The sequence below is a fragment of the Pogoniulus pusillus genome, chromosome 4, assembly GCF_015220805.1.
Source record: "Pogoniulus pusillus isolate bPogPus1 chromosome 4, bPogPus1.pri, whole genome shotgun sequence".
NCBI lineage: Eukaryota > Metazoa > Chordata > Aves > Piciformes > Lybiidae > Pogoniulus > Pogoniulus pusillus.
In genome coordinates, this window is record NC_087267.1 from 30,259,989 (window position 1) to 30,282,367 (window position 22,379).

General features: G+C 35.7%; 1 protein-coding gene across 2 annotated transcripts in view; it reads right to left on the reverse strand.

Annotated features, from left to right (window-relative positions):
* Window positions 1-22,379, reverse strand: part of TBC1D22A (TBC1 domain family member 22A) — a 187,107-nt gene that overhangs the window by 148,921 nt on the left and 15,807 nt on the right. For both annotated transcript variants that reach the window (XM_064142446.1, XM_064142447.1), the window contains exons 5-8: window positions 14,897-14,967; window positions 10,792-10,920; window positions 9,894-9,956; window positions 4,759-4,873 (exon numbers count right to left, since the gene is read on the reverse strand). In XM_064142446.1, coding sequence (XP_063998516.1) covers window positions 4,759-4,873; window positions 9,894-9,956; window positions 10,792-10,920; window positions 14,897-14,967 — 378 coding nt within the window. The remainder of the gene's footprint in view (window positions 1-4,758; window positions 4,874-9,893; window positions 9,957-10,791; window positions 10,921-14,896; window positions 14,968-22,379) is intronic.

Below are 22,379 nucleotides of genomic sequence, written 5' to 3' on the forward strand. Positions count from 1 at the left end.
TACTTTGAAGACAATTTAAAAGACTAAAAATGTCTGAAAGACTAACCTACCTTATAATTGGAGGGCTTGAGTTTCTTTTTGTTACATTTTTGTTTTTAAACAGAAACTTATAGGACACTATAAGCAATTAATATTGTTACTCAAAACATTACTTTTCAGAGAACTAAAAATAACGGACAATTATGCAGTTTGACATATTTTACTAGGACAACCTTATGTCTCTTTTTCACTTCTGATGACAACTGTTAACCACAAGAAGAGAATTCTAACTTTATTAGGCTTAATCCACTTCAGAGAAGAAGATTTTTTTTAAGTATCCACAAAGAAGTTTTAGCTGAAATACATTAATTTTTCCCTAATAGACAGTGAAGCTGAGGGTGCATCTTACATCTTTGACACACCATTATGAGTTAAATATCTAGCACTATTACTACTATAGATCTGCAATCAAACTAAATAGGGTATTTTACTACAGACCACATATTTTTCAAACTTGCAATATGTGCCATTTCATGAGAATAAGAATTTTGATTTTGCAGTTCTGCAGTCTGATTAATCAATGTTTTTTTGTGAATGTGACAGGAGTAATTTTCTCCATCCTATTAGTACAATACCACTTCAAACACTTTGGTCTTAAAGATCTATGGAAATATCTTTTTAAAAAATTAAAATATTACAGAAAGTGTGACAGAAGTAAAATTAAAACCAATTCTACATATGATAAGCAAACAAAGGAGGCAAAACCTAAGCTCTGCTGTCTTTCAGGGAAGTTTACAAGAAAAATACTTATGGGGTAAGACCCTTCTTTCAAAAATTCATTTGTTCTTGTAAGCATCCTCAAATTTTCTCAACAACTTCTGTTGCAAAAAGATTGCAGACAAAATCTCAATCACCATTCTAGTCTTCAGTGGCCTTCTTTTTCTGAATGCTCTTTATCCAGAATGCAATGATGAACTGCTACAATAGTGTTCGTTTTCTGCCCTTAACTTCCTCGTAACTCCTAATTTTCTCTTGAATCAACACTGTTAGGAGTTTTAAAGTGATTTGATACAGCCATACAGCTTAGCAATGGCCTGAAACACATCCTTTTTATGACGGCATTTCTCTCAAGCTTTCATGTCTCTGGATGGTGAACAAATACAGGTCCTCTCTGTGGTTCCAGATACACAGACAAGGCCCAGTGAATTAGTGCATTGCAGATGTAGTACTGAAATGGCAGATGTAGTGAAGTATAACTGATTACATGAGTAAAAAAACACAAGCAACTGCGCAGCACAATTTAATACCTGTAAATAATGTAGATCAACAGGAATTCAGAGTAACAGGAAGGTGTACAAAGAGAGCAACACATTCAACAACTTGAAACAGGACTTGCAATCCAGTGTAAAATTTCCTTGCCAGTGAGTAGTCACATTGTATATTGTACCTTTTTCATAAAGATACCTCTGGAATTACATCCACATGGATGAGATTCATTTCAACACAAACTAAATTGCTGTAAAGACACAGAGCTTTCAGGAAATCTGCCCTGATAACAATCAGTATTTATTCTGACAACATAAATTACTGTAACACAGCTATGTCATATTGGAGATTAGAAGTGAGCACAAAATAGTTTTTCTGTACCACTAGTGTTTCAAATTCCACACTAGGATAGAAAAAGCATTTCTCCTGGGGAAAAAACAAATAACTGAGATTGGCACACAATCACCTGATATAAGAAACCTACGATTTAAATTCTTCTTTCTCCTAATGTAGACCAGAAATGCTGACAGCAGCAGGGGCTGGTGTCTACCCTCACTGAAATTTTCTTTATTTGTAGTTGTGCTTCTCCTGGTTTGGTTTGACGACAAGGTTTTACCTCGCTAAAAATGTTCCAGCATTCTGCTTTTATTGCAGAATGGGGAACTAATAAGATATTACCAAGTTACATTTTCATCATACTTACACTGCTGAAAGAATGCTCTCAACATCTAACACTCAATTCCTACATTCAGTCACACAACCTAGTCTAAATGTGTGGACTTACATGCTAAAATTAGGTACCTCAATCTATACTACCCTGTCAAAGCATTTAGCCATAAAAAGACCCACAAACCTACTTTTTGACATTCAGATTTGAATGACAAAAGAATGTTACAAGTAAACTACCACTTCCATTCATGCCATTTGTATGTTTAAAAACTTTTTAACAACACTCACAGTCACAGTCACAGAGTTTACCTGGCCGGAAGAGACCTCGAAGATCATCCAGTCCAACCCTTCGCAACAAAGCATGTCCCTAAGCGCCAGGTCCACAGACTGCTTGAACTCCTCCAGGGACAGCGACTCCAGCGCTGCCCTGGGCAGACCATTCCAATGTTTGAGAACCCCTTCAGTGAAGAAATATTTCCTAATATCCATCCTGGACCTCCTCTGGCACAGCTTGAAACCATTTCCTCTAGTCCTGTCACTTGACACCAAGGAGAAGAGGCTGCCCCCTCCTCACTCCAACCTCCCTTCAGGTAGCTGTAGAGAGCATCCTCAGAACGATGGAAGGTGCTAGGGACAAAACCAAAGGGAGCGTAACATCTGACATGGCACTGTTGATTGAGTCTGCACGGATGAGGACCAGCCCCAAAGTGCCCAGCCATGCTGTGCCACGCCGCCAGGGACAGCCAGGGATCAGCTGCTCTGCTGCTGCCAGAAAGCACGGACAATTTGATCTCTGATTTACAGAGCTGTCCAATAGCAGAGGTGAAAGACTTCCACCACTAGAGTAAATAGGTAACATACTTGTTACACAAGACAGGATTAAGGGAATTCTTGGGTTTTGTAACACTGAAATAAATATGGCTTTCCTCCTACCAAAATACTTGATAAAACCGCAACTGTGTGCAAACATCATCAAAATATATCAGATGTAGAACATCAGGTCTACAGATCTGTACCATCAAGTTTATTATTAATGGAATTGTTAATAAAAATAATTTAATCATGCTTCAGGATTTTTTTTCCAAATTATAGAGAGAACCTAGAATAAAAGGCATTCTCACTTTCAATTGCATGAATAAGGATCCAAGTGACTCAGAATTGCAACAGTTTTTAAAGATAAATTCTTTAAAGTTTTTATATGTCATGGGTGAAATAACTGCTGCTAGCCTGGACCACAACTGTACTGAAGAAAATGTTTCAATATTTTTCTTATTGTATAGATACCAGCTTTTAGATGAGCTTCCAGATAGTACAGTTTCCTCCGTTTCATACCCTTTCAGTGGCAAAATGTCTTTTCCTGTTGTTCAGTGTTTAAGTTGTGTGTTTCTTCAATGGACACTTACTGGAACAGCTATGCTCTCTGATACAAAAATACTGACAAACTAGCAAATACATTAACAATCACCAGGGTCTCCAAATGTAACTTGGTGGTAAAGACAAACTTATTTACCATATTAATTAAATGGTCTATTTAACATGGAATATCAATTCTCTAATCACATTTCATATGAACTTCTTCTTTCAATTAACAACCCTAAAGTCTGCTAGAGACCCTACTGTTCTAGAATCATTAAGAACATTTTCATTATCTGTCAAATGAGGGAGTAAAAGACAGAAACTGTAAGTACTCTCAGGAGTAGGCTTCTACCCTACTTAAGAGATGATTAGGGAGAAGGCAGCAGTAGTTCTCATTAGTTGCTTATCAATTAAATGTCCCCCTATAAAACAAGAAATGAAGAAAGCAACAGAGGTGTTGCCACGCAAATGAGGAAATGAATAGTCTATCATCCATTCAAGGATAGTCTGTCCTTCATTAAATCTAATCAGTTTGGATGAGGATGCCAATGGGCATCTTCCATAGAGAAGATAGGGAAAATCCACTATACACAGCCTCACTGAAGAAGCCAAACAACATGTTGCTTGAATGCATACAAGCATTATGTATTTTTTTCATACATGTGTATAACAAATAGAAATACAAGGAAAGCAGTTTTAGTTCAAGCCAGATTAACACTCATTTTTACTCTTTAATCTTACCTTGTATATCCATATTTATATTCAATTTTAAATCAAATGATTGTTAATGATTATTCATACTCTTGATATTTATAAACAGTTAAATACTAGTCTGTAAATCTCAAGACATAAATTATGTAATTGAGCATTCACACAACATCAATAAACATGTTTTCAAAAAGTATAGTCATATATAAGGCCACAAACTCAACAAAAATACAGCTGTTAATGCTACTTTTGTTACTAGTGTTGTAAAATCCAGAAAAGACAGGCTCTACACCATGCTGCTTGGTTGGCTATTCTTTCAGTCACACAGTCACAGATTCAGTTTAACATGTCCCCTCTACTTTAAATTTTCTTACATATTTCATACATAAAATCTAAAGTTTTGACAAAAAAAACATTAATTAGAAGAGAAATAAAGGGAGAAAATAACCAACTATGAAGAAAAAAGCATCAGAATGGTTGACACTTCTTAACTGGAAATCAAGATGAAAGAAAATCCTAGATTGTGCTGCTTTCAGACTTGACAAACAAGAATAGTATCTGCAACTTTTGGATTTTTGTTTGGTTGAATTTTGTTGAAAAGAGGATCTTTTGTAGTAAAACCCTGAAAGATTCCTGAACTTCAGTGACAGACTTATTTAAAAAATCATATATCAAGGTCTGCTTTCATTAGCTCATCCAAATCAGTATTTAGATTAAAAAAGGAAGATGGTGTTCCAAAACAAGTACCTATTCAGTATTCAGTATTAAGACAAATCTTACCTATATATTCACAAACGAAGACTACAAAAAAGGGGGTAACAAGATCATTCATGCCCTGAACATATCCACTGGCTGGATGACGTATTGCCCAGATAAACAAAATTCTTTCAAAGATCTGAAAAAGATTTAAAGTAGCTATCAGATGATTTGTTAAGTGATGAGCAAAATTTAAACAAATACTTAAAAATTACACAAAGACAGATTTAATATCATGGAATTACTAGTATGATAATATGCATACAAAAGCATAGGTGAATACTGATTTTCATTAACTTCAGGCACTAAGTAAGCATCTCAGTTCTTCAAAATGAATCATTTTCAAGGTATTAGTACATGTTAAAACCAACCCTCTACATAATTCAGCTACAGCAGTTAGAACAAAGCACCACTCATTCACTGGAGCTTTTCCAGTAATATAAAATTCCTCTTTCATTAAGACACAGCAATATTCAATCACCTTTCCACGATTTTTCACCTCTTTAAAAGAAATACTTTATCAATATGGTATTTGATATTGTAGAGTCTAAGATTTTTTAATAACATGCCCATAAAAAGAGATTCTGGAATAGCTCAGCTTGTCTAATACTGCAATGTGGGGTTTTAGAGCTCATAAGCAGGAAATTTAGAAACAAGGCAACTGCCTGCCACCCACTCCCTACAACTCAAAACTGTACCTTGATTAGGATCTGCAAAAGCTTCTATGGACGCAATTTATCTGATCATGGGAAAGACAGCATGAGAAGAACATGGAGCAGGGAAATCACAGAACTTCTCTGACACAAGCTAGGTGTGTAACAAGCTGTATTTCCTCTCAATTTTTTCTTCCTGAATGTGCTACATGTCTTTAAAATGTTACAATAATCATCAGAGTGGAAGCTGCTATGTGTTTTGCCCTAATTATAGTTATTCAAGTATAATCATCTGAAGCAAAAGAATGCTTGCTCTTTAGAAGGTCTGCCCAAAAAGCTAGAATGCTGAGTAAGTAACTGGATCAGCAAAAAGAGATTTCAAACCAAAGGACAATGTCACTTTTAAAATCAGGCCTCAATACTAACAAAATGTAACATCTTTGTAGGGTCATCAAGGATGCAATATGCAGAGGAAGTTTAAGAAGCCTGTACTATTTCTATTCAATTTTTCTTCAAGTATTACCCAGCTTAAGAAGCTGATTATTTTAATTCTGTTTTAAATACAGTATTTATTTTCAAAGCTCCCTTGCAGTAGTTTTCAAGTAAGAAAAGGTCTATGCATATATAACTCACATCAGAGTGAGTGTGAGTCCCATTATGGTCTTTGTCATAAGCTACCTGAAGCTGAAATATGTTTGCACCTTCTGCTTTGAAAACAAGTCCCAGATACCACCATTTACCCTTCTTCCCTAAGTTTTCATTTGGAAATCAAGTTTCATTATCTCCAGATTTTATGTTTCCTTGGCATGATGAAAATCCATCGAACAGGGGAGACAACAATAAATATGGAAAGCTTTGGTGGGCACTGAAACACAAGCTGTAATGCAGCTCATGTTTGATCCATTACAGCTATGATTAAGGTTCAGTTTTTGCTCAGTATGATTTCAGTTCTGGGGAAAATATGAGGCAGAAAGGGAGGTATTGATTTAGTTCTCCATAAAAGCCTCGCGATTTTATTAGCTAAGACGCTTATTCCTTTAGCTATGAATTTTTGGTGCTAGTCCAGTCATCTCATGTCTTTTAATATCAACTGCATATTAAACTGAAAAAAAATGCCATTTCAGACCATCAAGCAGTATCTAGCAGGGTTTCTTTACCAATCAACAACTATATAAAGGCCTTAAGTTTTGCCATTTGTTTTCACATTTTACATGATTATACCTTTATGAAATTACAGAGTTTTATGTCATATTTTTACTGCTATTGGAAAACTGTAAAGCTAAGTAACTCAGCTCAGTCACCCTTCCTGCCTCTGTCAATTGTCATTCTAGTTTCAGTAATATCAGTTTTACAATATTATCAATGTTTCTATTTTGTATTTCACTTCAAAGAAAGGATATGCTCAACATACTACAAATACAATCAACTTTTCTGAAAACAAGTATCAGATAGAAGTGCCCAGAAAAATCTATTTAAATGGCAATTTCTGAGTGTACGATAGTGTCATTCACTAAACTAAACAAAAAACTCCTGGTCTGATGGAGTTACAAAAATACACAGTGAAAAACAAGCAAGAAAAAAAAAATCAGTGAGTCAGTAAGTAATAGCTATGAAAACAAAACCATGGGAAAAACGTTTTTCATGAAGACAAGCCACAAGTCAAACAACCCACAAATTTGTACAAGCAAGCTTTCCTTTCCTTAGAACCTACTAGTATACATGATTTGCATTGCATTTCTAAAATCCAGGAATGAAAACTAAGGGCAAAGGCCTGATGGTTGTTTGGGTACTTTCTTCAGGTTTGAGGATTTTCTTTCAATATTTCTGAAGAGGACGGATCATTCAGTGATTGGCACATCACATTTAATAACCCCAAATGCATCTAATCAGACATTATACTAATATTCAACAAATCTACGCCAAAATAGTGTTTTCAAACTCCTATACATCTTAATAAAGTTCCATTTACTGCTTTGAATTTTTTAAAAATGAGCACTGACAACCTGAAAAGCAGCCTGATTAAAAATTCTATAGAGCATTTATCAGTGCGTTCAAGCAGATCGCATTAGAAAGGTCACTTTATCGAAAGATTTCCTTCTTGATTTCTAAACCAGCAGCAGAAACTGGAATTGCTCTTCTACTATGGACTACTACATCTCATGAGATGTCAGTAACAATCAGTTATTCTCTTTCAAATTCAACTCTCACTCATGATAATAGGAAAAAACATATTCATAGGATCATATTATGGACTGGGTTGGAAGGGACCCCTAGGCATCATCTAGTCCAACCTCCTGCAGTAAACAGAGCCAACTAGATCAGGCTGCTCACAGCCCCATCAAGCCTGACCTTGAATATCTCCAGGGATGGGGATTCTACCACCTCCCTGGGTAACCTGTTCCACTATTCTCCCACCCTGATTGTGAAGAAATTCTTCTAATGTCCCATCTAAATCTAGCTTTCTCTAGTTTAAAGCCATTGCCCCTTGTCCTGTTGCTTTAGGTCTTTGTAAACACTCATTCCCCAGCATACCCGTAGGTCCCCTTCAGATACTGGAAGGTCCCTATAAGGTCTCCCTGGAGCCTTCTCTTCTCCAAGATGAACACCACCAACTTTCCCAGCCCATCTTCATAGCACAGGTGCTCCAGCCCTCTGATTGTTTTTATGGCCCACCTCTGGATCCTCTCCATCAGATCCATGTCCATCCTGTGCTGAAGGCTCCAGAATTAGACACAACAACTTAGGTGCTAATGTTGCACCAGAGCAAAGTGCAGAATCACCTCTCTCAATCTGCTGGCCAACATTTCTCTTGATGCAGCCTAGGATATGATTGGCCTTCTGGGCTGCAAGTGCACACTATTGGTAAATCTCCAGCTTCTCATTCACCAGTACCCCAAGTCCCTTCTGTAGCACTACTCTCTATTACATTTCCCCTCAGCCTCTATTGATAATGGAGATTGTCCCAACACAGATGCAGGACCTTGCACATGGCCTTATCAAACCTCACGAGGTACATCTGGGCCTCCTTCTTCTCCAGTATGTCCAGGTCACTCTGGATGACCTCCTGCCCTCTTGCATATTGACCACACCAATCAGCTTGGTGTCATCTGCAAACCTGCTGAGGGGGCACTCAATCCTGCTGCCTACATCACTGATGAAGATATTAGACATCACTGGTCCCAGTATGGACCATTTGCTGCATATCTCCACCCGGATCTCAAGATGTTGAGCATTACTTTCCAGTTACAACCATCCAACCAATTCTGTATCCACTGCCATAGTCATTTGAGAGACAGATGATCTTCACTAACACTTTAAGAATAGTTCATGCAATGCAATATCACAGAAAAGCCACTACTCTATGTTGAATGCAAGTATGTATTTAGAGTAATTGATAAGATTATTGCTGCTACTACAAGTATTTCCTTACCCTTAGAAGTATTTGAGTACTCTTTCTGTAGTCATTTTCAATGAAATAACCCTCACCTCCAATTTCATTTATTGGTTTGTTTCTACAGCGCTGACACTGATCTTATTTCTTGAACAGCTTATTTCTTGCTACTATTGTTTCTTTTTACATTGCTTTATTTTTCCATGCTTCACTCTGATTTGTCCCTACAAAGGCCCAAGTAAAACACCACTGTGTGGAAAACAGACAGAAAGCAGTGGTATTATACCATTGCCTTTCAAAAAACTGTGTAGGCTATTTCTTCAAACTGGTTTCTCCAACAGACGTTGAGAAGCACTTCTATTAAACAAATAATTGATAGTTTTGTATTTGACTTCTCATATCATCCAAGGAACTCTCCATCCATTAGAAAGAAGAATAAATTGAAGGAGTAAAATTAATAACTGAAAGAAGATGACTCACACCATCTGTACTATTTGTCACCTATATTTTACAAATAAAACTCCCTCTCGAATTTAATTACACAACAACATAGACCAATTTGATTAACATATTAAAATATAAATCATTAATTGTGATATATTTACTACACTAGTAAAAGAAATTTAAATAGTGTACTCAATATATCAAACTTACAAAGAAGCAAAGTCAAACTAAGAACACAAACCAGTTGTGCTACAAACTTACAGAAAGGTAAATTCCCTAGTAGAAGAATCCATGAGAACTTCCACACCTTGCATAATTTTGGCAAATACACAGAACTGCAGAACCTATGCTCTGGATTACTTCAAAACCACACTATTATAAAAATGTATTAAAAAAAACCCAAACAAACTCAAAGGCACAAGATCAAAGAAAAAAGTGGCAGATACAATGCAAGACCTCTACAAGATATTTACAAGATGCCTTTGCTTTTACTATATATTTACATTGCTATTCTTAGTCTATACTTAAATATTTTTCTTTTTTTTTCACCAGTTATGATGTGAAGATCCCAAGTGTCATCTAACTAATTATAAAGAAATGCAGTGATAACAGAGTCATTTATAGAATTATTTCTAAAAAAAGGGTAATAATTCTTTAGATATTATTCTTACCTCTGTTACTTTGGGCTGAAGCCTTAAAACTTCAGGACTCATGCGTGGGATATCTATATGGATCTAATTAGACAAAAGAATACTGTAACAAGAATGGACTGCACTTTTAAACAAAACAATAGTTAAAATAATCCTATGGATTTACAGATACAATCCCATCATATCACTGTTTTTGAAATACTGTACTTCAAAACACACAGTAAAATCTTTAAGCTATTGTAAATGTATCAATGAGGCAGCATTTAAAAACACATAATTCATTTACACATTTTAGGATCCTTTTATCACATTTTGACTATTTGCAAATTGTGGTCATATTGGCAATATGTCATGGTAATTATGATTATATACATATTACTACTTCCCTAAAGTTGTGTTCAATTAAGACCATCATATGTATTTCTTGCTACTAAAGATCGGGCTTGTGGCTGAAACATCTTGCCTGCTTTTGCTTCTGCTCTAAGTCACACTAAAGTAATACTTCTCCATCTATACGTGGCGATACAAACTATCCATTTTAACACAAAATTTGAAGAAAAGTAATCTGCTTATGTAAGTGGATAAGCAAGTCTATGCTTACCTATGTTTACACTATATCATACAGTTTCAACTTCACAAACAGAAGTACAGAACCAGTAAGAAATAGTCACTGTTACATTTTTCCTGTCCACCTTCACTCATTTGAAGGAAACTCTGAGCAGGAACGAAAGATCTGAAGACTCTGCTACTCTCAAACAGATAAACATAACAGCAGTCCTGCACTGGCATGACTAAAGCCAACATAAAACAAATTCATTGTTTTGAATTTCAGATCAATTTTTTTTCCAAAACCCAGTATCTTTATACGGTCTTTAAGAGATGCCCTGTAGGTAAAAGTCAACTTCAGTAGGATTTTTACCTGTCTATAGGTATCTTGGTGATTTTCATCATTTCTGGAATCATAGTATTGTTCAACAAATGCAAAATACTCTTTGCGTTTTCTTTGTAAAGTGCTTTCTCTTCGGTCTACATTTGCAGGAAGATAGCCCTGAGGAAAAAACAAACAAAAAACCAAACAGTGAAATGAAAAGGATGTTACTCTGCTTTACAAAGAAGCATGTCCAGTATTTGATTATATATGACAAGAAAGCTAATAAACTGATGTAGTGCTATGATGTCCTACATGGATCTGAATAATCCTCTGATAAATTGGTTTTCTAAGCATTCCAACTGATACAAAGTTTCAGATAGAAACACCTGCCAGATTTAAAACAGTATTTTTCATGAAGAGTTCTAAGATGATGCTTACCTTCTGCAGGAAAAGATCAAACAAATAAATTCAGATAAATATGCTGCTAAGCGAATTCACTATTTTCTGCATTCCTATATGGTCATTATTGGAGCAACACCCAAACTGGTATCTGTAAACTTACTGAGGATGCACACAATCTCCTCACACAAATCATGATAAAGACGTTAAACAGAACTGGCCTCAGTATTGACCCCAAGGTAGTATCACTTGTAACTGGACACCAACTGGATTTAAAACCATTCACCACAATTCTCTGGGCCTGGTCAGTTTAGTCAGTTCTTAACCCAACATAGCATGTGCCTGTCCAAGCCATTACAATCATTTAAAATATTATTCCCACATATTTTAATTTCTTACTTTAAGTTAACAGAATAAATGCAAAATATACTACATTCCAGACACCTTAAGAGACATTTTTGCCAAAGGGAAGTACATCTCTTAAGCATACTTACTTACATCTAATTCCAGGTACTTTAAATAGTATCAGCTTAAGTTTTACCGCAAGATTCACTCTGATACTTACTACCCTGTTCCAGTGGTTTGCATTAAATGATAAATTTTGTCTCCCATTTATTCTTTCTTTTTTCTCCTGTAGGATATCTTAGTTTTATTAGAGAAGAATTAATTTGTGCAAACAAATGTGATAGTTCAAAGGATACCAATATTTTCTCGCCTTTTGCCATTATTTAGTTTCAAAGACTAAATTAATCTTTCACCTGGACATGTCTTGTTTCCCATTCACTCTACAAATTAGGTTTTATTGTTAAAAGTTGGAATGGCTTGCAACATATCACCAGGGAATAAACTGGTGGAGAATTTAATCTGTTTATTCATTAATTTTCTCCAAAGGCTTTTGCAACTGTATCTTTAGTTTTCTTATTTGAAAGAGAAGCGAGCCTGGAAAACTCCATTTGCTGCAAAGTATGCCTAATGTTTTTTCTATATTAAAAAAAAAATCATGTGATTTTTCCATAGACTATTACTGGTACACATATAACATTAACAGCCTCTCAATATCATACTGATTTTCATATTTCTTCCCTTTGAAAAATTGTAATCAAATACACGTTAACATTATTTGCCTTCTGACTATGTAATAAATATCTCAAGTGTTCAATGTTAACCATATTATGAAAATTCCAACTTTAAGTGCTGATATTACTTGCAAGGCAATTATCTTCTGCCTTAAATACTACCACTGAATCATAGAATTGTTCCAGTTGTAAAAGACCTCTTAGATCAATAAGTCCAACTGTCAAGTGAATACCAGTTGTCCAAATTAATTTGGCCTTTTGAGTGAGGCTTCCAGAACCAACACATTCAGCCTTCATTTAGCTCTAAACTATGCTTTACTTTCCTGGATTTTTTGAGGATTTTTTGGTTGGTTGTTTTTTTGGCCTTGCAACTGATCTTTAATCAAAATAGTTTTGGTCACACTTGTTTCCCCAACATCTCCCAGTGCACTTTATAGCATAAAAGATTACCCCATTCTCTCTTCTTATCTGAGTTCTGTATTAGCAGTAGGTAACATGTTCAACCAACTAATGTGATTTAAAATTTAATTACCAATAGGAAAAAAGCATCATGGGGTTTATGTCCACAAATACTCAAAACACCTTCTTCCATGCTTTGGAAAGTTGAAAGAAGCTACTTGCCTATATTAGAAACTACTAAATGACTCATCTTTGGTTTTCCAAAATGTATTCATTGAGAAACATTTTAAGAAATCATGGTAAGAACTGCATAAGAAAATGTGAGAACTTAGAAAATACTGCTATCTAGTAGCAAGGGGATAAAAAATAAAGACCACACACTCAGAAGTCTCTTACTCAAGAAATAATCAGTCCCCTCAATTCTTAAAGTAAAACTAAAATTATCTGAATACAATTTCTTTGTAGAGGTGTGACAAAAAGCCAAAGGTAAAAACTTGAACTGGAATAGTTAGAACATGAGAAATCTCCATCTTACAGAATGAAGCTGAAGCTGATGGAAAGCCCAAACTCTCACTTGCAAATTAAAAAGTATCTCTAGTCAAATTTTGTGTAATTCCAATTCTCTACATCTCCATGTCAGTCCTCTGATTCAGAACTTATCCTACCCTTTTACTTTGGTTTACTATGTTTCAAAGTCAGTTTAGAGTCAGATGTAATTTTTTTTTTTCTTTTAGTATATAAAAAAAATCTTCTAAATTCCAGAGCGGGGGGAAATTGCTCTTTATCAAAATCTTAGACAACAATTTTGGAAACAGAACAAAAATTAATTGTACACTGCACTTTTAATTTTGATTACAGCAAGATATTTGAATATTCACCATTAAGAAGCCACATCTGAGTGTGTCATTAGAAGGAACTAAGCAGCAAATTTAGTAGACCTCATCAGCAAGAGAGTTTCTTTCAGTCATTGGAAATCAGTCTCAGTCTGAAGTAAGTACTCTACATTCCCTGATGAATTATTCTGTCAAAAGCCTGTATATAAGTCTACTCTCTGAAAAATTCAATAGTGCTAAACTGTTGTGTGCATAACTCAGACTTTTAAACAGGTCTTAAATGCATGAAGATTTGCTGGTAAAGTGTCTTCTATAGCCTCTAGAGAGTAGATAGCACAAGATTGTTGTTTCTTTTTAATACAAACACCTTCACAAGTTCTTCTCTCAACCACAGGTAGACAAACAGCAGCTAAAACGCACAACTGTTTGCCATCACAAGTATTATAACTGAAAAGACTGACATGAAAAATAATCCTATGAGAAATGTGCTGTATTTTTGCAGAAACAGCTTTTTAAACACTGTGCAAACAGAGAGATTTAAAAAATGCCAAGCCCATTGATTCCCAGATTCCCACATCTTGTCTTTGACGTCAAACTGAAACACCTCCATGGTATTTCAGTCAACCTACTCCCAAGCTGCTGCCCTTGTAAATTCCTCTGAACCACTGGGTAAAGTTAAAGTGCTCAAACAACCAAAAACTCATTCTACAAAAAATAATGAGCTTTTTAATTAGCTTATCTCCCTGAACTGTCTCACAGGACTGACATTAGAAGAACCAACACCACAAGGTAGCTGACCACAACAGTTCAAATTAGTCTCAAAGCACTACAGAAATACTGGCCAAAAATCCTGTAAGATGATACCACAGCTTTTCCTCAGTACAATGCTAATCCTTCCTTGGAGTTACTTTCATGTGAAGCTTGAATGAAGTCTACCACAGGACACTGACAGGCTTGTTTTCATCTACTGTGTGCCTATTTTCATTGAATCATAGAATCACAGAATCAGTCAGGGTTGGAAGGTACCATAAGGATCATCTAGTTCCAATCTCCCTGCCATAGGCAGGGACACTCTACCCTAGATCAGGGTAGGATTTTCAAAACACTTGTAAGAATGTACATGTCTTTGAATGCTCCACTGTTACATCAAATTGTTTGAAAAACACTACTGTTACCACATAAAACTTTCTTTTAAATAAAGCTAGGTTAAAAAATAAAGATATAGAGCTGACATGACTTAACACTACTTCTCATTCCTATCCTTTCAGTTTGACAACTTAATCTTGAAACCAAGCAAAAGAACAGAACTTTTACTACAATTCAACAACAAAACAGAATGTTTTCAGGAATCACTAATGGATTACAACTCAAGCAAAAACACTTGCAATGATTGAAAAAAAATACTACTAAATGCAGAGGATGAAGAAAAAAACAAATACAACTTACCGAAAGAAGCTTCCATGCAATTGGACGAACCCTTTTGGGAATGCCAGACCAACTCAATTTCCGTAATTCTTCTATTAAAAGAGAAGTATTTAATGAGAACTAAGAAAACTACTATCAATTAAAATAAACATGCATATTCAAATTAGTGCAAAGTTGTTTACAACGATATCTTCTTACAAAGTCGAATGAAGTCAGAATTATATGACAATTGTAACGAATTACTGAAATATTTCATAATAACTATCCATAGGGATATCTATGATAACAGTTTCTGAAAGTCCTAAGGTAATTTTATGAAGCATTTATCATCATTACTTTTTACTTTATATAGTTTTTATTAACACAAAAGAAATATTCAATCTTATTGTTTAATACTTTTACACAGACCCTAATGAAAAATTAGATTTGCACCTAGAAAAAGAATGACTTTGTATTCTGTAATTTAATCTCATGCCATATTCTCATACTTCATGTTGTACTCCTTTCTCTTGAAAGACATTTGTCAGATATCATATCTAGCTAAAACAATCTGTGGGACTTCAAGTCTTTATTGTAAAAATTATTTAACCTGTGGAAAAAAAATTATACAAAAATCAAGGAAAATGAATGTCCCTAAGAAACCACATTTTTATGAGATATCTACTTGTAACTCTTTCTCTTCTTACTCTTTACTAGAAACACTACGGGTTAAAATTGCACAAGTTCAAATTATAAACCTGCTAAAGAACAGAGAAGAGGAAAATTTTACACTTTGTATATATTTATTTCAATTAATTGCGCATACACATAGGTCAATACATGCCAGGGGGTGACGAAATTGAGAGTTGCGCTGCAGAAAAGGACTGAGGCTGCTGGCAGACAAGAAGCTGGATGTGAGCCAACAATGAGCACTTGCAGAAGCACAGAAGGCCAATCTCATCCTGGGCTGCATCAAAATATGCATGGCCAGCGCATCAAGAGAGGTGAACCTGTGACTTTGCTCTGATGAGTCTTCAGCTCTGGAGTCCTCAACACAGGAAGGACATGGACCTTATGAAGTGGGTCCAAAGGACTACCACAAAAATCATTCAGGAACACCTCTCCTAGGAGGACAGGCTGAAGGAGTTGAGTTGTTCAGCCTGGAGAAGAGAAGGCTCAGGGGAGACCTTAAAGGTGTCTTCCAGTACTTGCAGGAAGTCTATATGAGAAGGCTAGAGAGTGACTGCTTACAAAGGCCTGCAGTGACAGGACTAGAGGCAATGGTTTGAAAATGGGGAAGAGTAGATTTAGGTTGGACCTTAGGAGGAAGTCTTTACCATGAGGCTAATGGAAAAAGCTATCTGACTTTAGCATCACTGCACTTCTTAACAGTTATTTTTTTAAAAAGTAATTCTTAATTAGAAATTAGTTTGACAAAGAAGCATTAACTAAAGAAAAAGCTACTCATCTAGATTTTGCAGTATGAAGTCACCTGATCATTAAGATTTTATTTTTCACTTCAGATACATGGTAGCAAAAATTATTCTTCCAAGATCTGTTGTTTTAAAATGTGATGACAGTATTAATATGAAGTTAAATAAATCACAGGGGGGGAAATAAAATTGGATAAATTCATATTTATACATCTCTTACTAAAAACAGAGAAGAAAATTGCTACGAGGTAGAAATGCAAGGTTATTATGGAGTTATTATGGTCATATGTAGATAAGCAGGTTTAGGGTGGTGATTTAAAATCAGTCATGGCTATTCCAAACAGATACAGGCTTGTCAAGACTTGTTCAAGAAGTGTACAGTGCTGGGTATACATATTCAACAACTTATTTGAGCAGCAGGTTCAGCCAAGATAATGGTGGATGCAAGGAGATCTTGATGGAAAAGAGAGGAGCATAACCAAAGATAAATTTAATCATATACCTTGGGCAATCCAAAGACTAGAATACCAAATATGAAAGGAAAAATGTAAGAACATACCAAGAATTAATTGATTTATCTCATTTCCATGGACTAGAGAGAGTTCATTGCAGGGCCACTAAGATGATTAGGGGACTGGAACATGCACTATATGAGGAAAGGCTGAGAGAACTCTTATCTGTTTAGCTTGATTAAGACGAGGCTGATGGGGGACCTTACTAATGCTTATAAATTTCTAAAGTGTAGGTATCAGGAAGATGGAGCTAGACTCTTCAGCCTTCCTCAGGACAAGAGGTAATGCGCATAAACTTGAACACAGAAGTTCCATCTAATCATGATAAGGAGTTTCTTTAGTTTGAGGGTGGCAGAGCACTGCAACAGGCTGCCCAGAAAGGTGGTAGAGTCTTCTCTAGAGACAAAATTTCAAGGCCTTCCTGGACATGTTTTTGTGATCTGCTTTAGGTGATCCTCCTTTGGTGGTGGGGCTAGACTGAACATCTGCTATTCTGTGGTTCTGTGGTAATCCCAGAGATTGATGTTTGCTTTCTTGATCGCTCATACCAAGCTGTAGCATATTTAGCTGTAACTTTTTTCAGCACAGGTGTTTTAAAATTAACATGTTAATGATGAGCATTAAAAAGGAAAATAATTGTAAAAAGTCCAAATCTTGATCACTCTTCTATAATCTAAAGCCCGTAACAAAAACTGGCATCAGAAAAATAAAATTATATTAGATAAATAAAAGATAAAGAAAGAATAAATAAAGATTAGTATATCACTAAACTACATTTAAATGCAAAATAATCATAAAACCAAAAAAAAAAAAAAGCTTTAATGCAATTATTCTCAATGCTATGCTACTTCCTTAGAGTTTGAGCTATTTTCTACTAACTTATAAACACTCGCTTACAAACTCTCATGTCAAAAAGCAGTCATGCGAACAGCTTATTCCATGACACACAGAAAGGCTGGAATACAAAACACAGCTGTACAGGAGCCAGCTTCATTAAGGAGAGTTTCACAGAACAGCAGATGGACAATCCTGAACCGAAAGTTCAGAATAGGATGGGATTTTTTGTTTGTTTGTTTGTTTTCTTTTTTAACGTGAGAAAAATACGAACTTTCCTTCTATGTCCAGGGCCAACCAAAGACAGTTTTGACAAAGAGAATTTAAATTATGGCACTATTCCAAATGAAACATCCAGTTCTAAGCTAATTATAAACAACTCCTTGTAATACTCAAGGAAACAAGGAGTCATTCTTCGAAAACTAAAGAGAAATGAGGAATAGTATTTTATTCCAGCAAGCGTCAAAATAAATCTCTTTTCATTTCTGACAAAATACATTTACTTCAATTAGAGGTAGCTTGGCCTGTTGCATAATTCCAAACAATAACATATATACCTTATGCAACTGAGTTTCAAAAGATGATTCTTTGTGGAAGAGTATTTCAGCACTGGGCATGGAAGTAAAAATGCACATCAAGGACAAAATATCTTAGTTTTCTAACAAAATACTTATTAGAAATGGATCCTCTAGTTTTTCATAAGGTAGTATTTGGAGTATCTCTACATTATTCCATTGTGGACACAAATTATATGATTATTTCTATCCCCCTAACAGGGTCTTATCTTCTCTAGGTGCTCTTGTACCTGCATTGCCTGCTAGGCATCTTTGGCAACATTCCTTCTCCCAGTATGTTTGAGAAAAAGCACTGAACACCACTTTTTACACCTTTTACAAGTTGCTTCTCAAATTCGTTTAGAAATTCTTACATACCTTTAGTCTCACAGGATTTATGTTATGTTCTACTCTCCTTATTTGACACAGAACTTTTCCCTTTGGATTGTATTTAATAACCTCCTCTACACTGCTGTCATGACATACAGGACTCTTCCAAACTTTCTCAAGGCTGTTGTTTGCTTCTGCTTTCATATGATAATTGTTTTGCAGCAACTGTCAGATGATAGTACATCTGAGAGTTAAGTCAATTCCATCGCAAACCATTGCCCCAGGTATGTGATAATTCCATTTCTGCCTCAAAAATTCCAAAAATTGCACAAAATTTTAGTATCAATTTTTCATTACACTGAGATCAACTAGCGTTTTGCAGCAACAAACAGCAGCATTACAAATCAGAGGCTACACAAGAATTCTTATCAAGTATAGAAGCAAATTTTCATGATTATGACCCAAAAAATCTATGGTCTGACCCTTGTTCATCTCTTCTGTTCAATCATCCATGTATATTATGCTCTCCTCTGGTGATTCAGCATCAAAACAAGATGAAAACTTTAGGTGCAGGACCATGCCCAAGGAAGACCAATTACTTTGGTGAAGGGCCTAAAGAAAGGAAACAAGTCTTACAAGGAGATGGGAGAACTGCAGTTGTTTAATACAAAGAAAAAGAGGGTCAGGGTGGAGCTTCTCACTCTTTACAACTACATGAAAGGAGGTTGCAGCAAGGTTTAAGTGAGCAATAAGCAACAGGACAAAAAGAAGCAGACAGTGAGGGGGTCAGATACAACATTAGGAAAAAATTTTGTCACTGAAAAAATTGTGAGGCTCTGGAACAGGCTGCCCAGGAAAGAGTGGAGTCATCACCCTTCAAAGTTATTTAAAAGATGCATAGGTGTGGCTCTGTGGGGCATGATGGAGTGATGAGGTGGTATTGCCAGGTTAACAGCTGAACTTGATCTTCCAACTCTCTTCCAATCAAAACACTTCAATGATTTCATGAAAGAAAATTAAGAACCTCACTATTTTTGACAACGAAGGAAAGTAGTAGTTCCTAGATGATTTATTTTAGCACTATTATAGGAAAAATAAAACGCTTCTGGTGACAATATAGGCAAGAACAAATTGAAGTACATACACAGGTTGCCATTTTAGACATACACAAAAGATTTTAAGTTACATTCTAATAATTATGCTAAAATACATTAATTACATCAACATTTTATTTGGAATACATGTGAGCTTTTACAGCAAGTGTCTCTATTACTAGTTTTAAGAAGGGCTCTGTAAGTGACCCACAAAATAGTTTCATAAAAGTCAAATGACAACACAATTGAAATACTTGTGTTCAAACTCTCAGGTTACCTTGAAACACATTAGCCTTTACTTAAATAATGAACTGAGGAAGATCAAATCATTCTGACTTTTTAATCTCAAAATTAAAATTTTAATTTTATACAACCATGTAATAGTTCAGGTTGGAAGGGACTTTTAAAGGTCATCTAGTCCAAACCTCCTGCAGTGAGGCTTTTAAGATCAGGTTGCTCAGAGTTATGTCCAATCAATCTTGAATGCTTCCACAGAGGGGGCTTCTACCACTTCTCTGGGCAACCTGTGCCTATGTCTCACTACCCTCACCATAAAATAAAATATTCTTTGTGTCTAGCGTGGATCTCCCCTCTTTTAGTTTAAAACCCTTTGTCCTATTGCAAAAGGCCCTGATAGTAAGTCTACTCCCATCTTTCTTATAGACCCTACCTAGGTACCGAAAGGCCAGAATAAAGTCTCTGTGGAGCCTTCTCTTCTCCAGGCTGAACAACAGCTGCAGGTCTTTCAACCTTTCTTTTTAGGAGAGATGTTCCAGCATTTTGATCAGTTTTGTTGCCCTGCACTGGACCTGTTCCAATGGTGCATAACTCTCCTGTGCTGGAGACACCAGAACTGGACACAGTACTCCAGGTAAGGGCTCCTCAGAGTATAGGGGTAGAATCACCTCCCTTGACCTGCTGGCCACCCTTCTTTTGATGTAGCACTGGATACGGTTGGCCTTCTGCGCCGTGAGCTTGCATTGCCAACTCATGTCCTGCTTTTCATCCATAAGTATCTCCGAGTTCTTCTCCACAGAGCTGCTCTCAACCTCTTCATCTCCCAGCAGCTGTGACTCAGTATCTTGTCCCTAAGCTGAGACACCACTAAGGCCCAACACACTGATCAACCCCTGGTGATACCAACAAAAGGGACAATTGTCCACATGTAATAAGCTAGTGGTAAGAGACACATTTATTTGCAATTTTACAGAATACTAAAGATCCCTTGCTTGAATTTCTTATAAAACTGTAAGATACTTAACAAGCTACTGAAACAGTGTTATACAACTGCTGCCATCTCAAAATTACATACAACACAAAATGTTAAAGCACTGCACTGAAACACCAATTCATAAGCATAAACTACTGATCAAGTCTGGGACAAATAGTGGATTTAACCTCACTTTCTGACAGAGTTCAGAGGGCAAATGGGTCCATTCTGAACATCATGTCCCAGTAGGAGGGTCTCACCTTTTTCGCTCCCAAACTCCCCTATGCTCTTAGTCTTGGTAAGGTGAAGCAGACAAACTAAAAGGCTAAAAGTCCAATGATGCAGCTGAATCTTTATACATACCAAAATACTCAATCTGCAAAGTATTTTTAATTCCTAGTTATCCCTCGATATTTGAGTTCTTTATTGCTTTTTAGTATAACATACAAAAAAAGGGGAATTATATTGTACACTACATATTATAGTATCTAATATAACTCTAATATACACTGTGTATTAACAGACAATAATATAAAAGCCTTCTCTGACCAAATTGCAAGAAGTCAACAAGGTCTTCTATTAACACTTAAGCATTCTACCCTTACTGGAGGTCATCTTCAGAACAGAAGATCAGTACAATATAAAAGAACTGTCAAAAAATATTCTGCAGTTGATGGTGTACAGAGAAACCATCCAGTGGTCAAAATGAGGAGTCTAGGTGCAGGCTACATTTAATTCCTGAAATATTTCTATTCACTTATTTTTGTTAGTTACTAAAGCAAATGATAGGGTCCAGTTTGCTTACTGTTACTTCTTTGAGATGAACACATTGCTAGAGCACCTATCCAAATGCAACCAAAATTGAGGAAAAAACAGAAGAATTTGTAAATTACTGGTTTCCACTACATTTATTTCAATAATTGTTTACACAGAAGTAGAAATGGCTAATATTTTACACCAAAAAAGAAAAAGGCTTGATTTTAGTTTTTCTTCCAATAAAATGATCAGCTGAACTTCACAGCTTTCTTTTACCATGTTCATTCACAACTGTCTTGGTTTTAAGCTGTATGCCTTCACAATAGTTCTAAATAGAAGACTTGCATTTAAGTGATAGTTTTGTGGGTTTTTTGAGGATGGTTTTGGTTTGGTATTTTGGGTTTTTTTTTTAAATGCCCACAGCACTTCCACACCTGTGATACCATAGACATGCCTTTTTCCCCAAATCAGTCCTTGGCTATTGAAGTGTTCATGATTTCAGCTTTAATGAAGTTAAACAGGAATTAAGTTAGGAGTAAATAAAGAATGAATTCAAAGATACCATATTTCTGCTGTGTAGAGTACAAAGAGACTCCAATCATATAGTAAGAATGTAGCTGTATGGAAGTACCAGTGTGAAGGTTTCAAACTTGGAAATCACTGTCTTGTAAAAGTCTATTAGACTATATGTCTGCTCCATAATTTTTAACTTTAAATGTAACACTTTAAATAAAGGCATGAGAAGAAATCCATCCTCAACTGAATCACTGAGAGTACCAAAAAAAAGTACTTGCACCTTGGA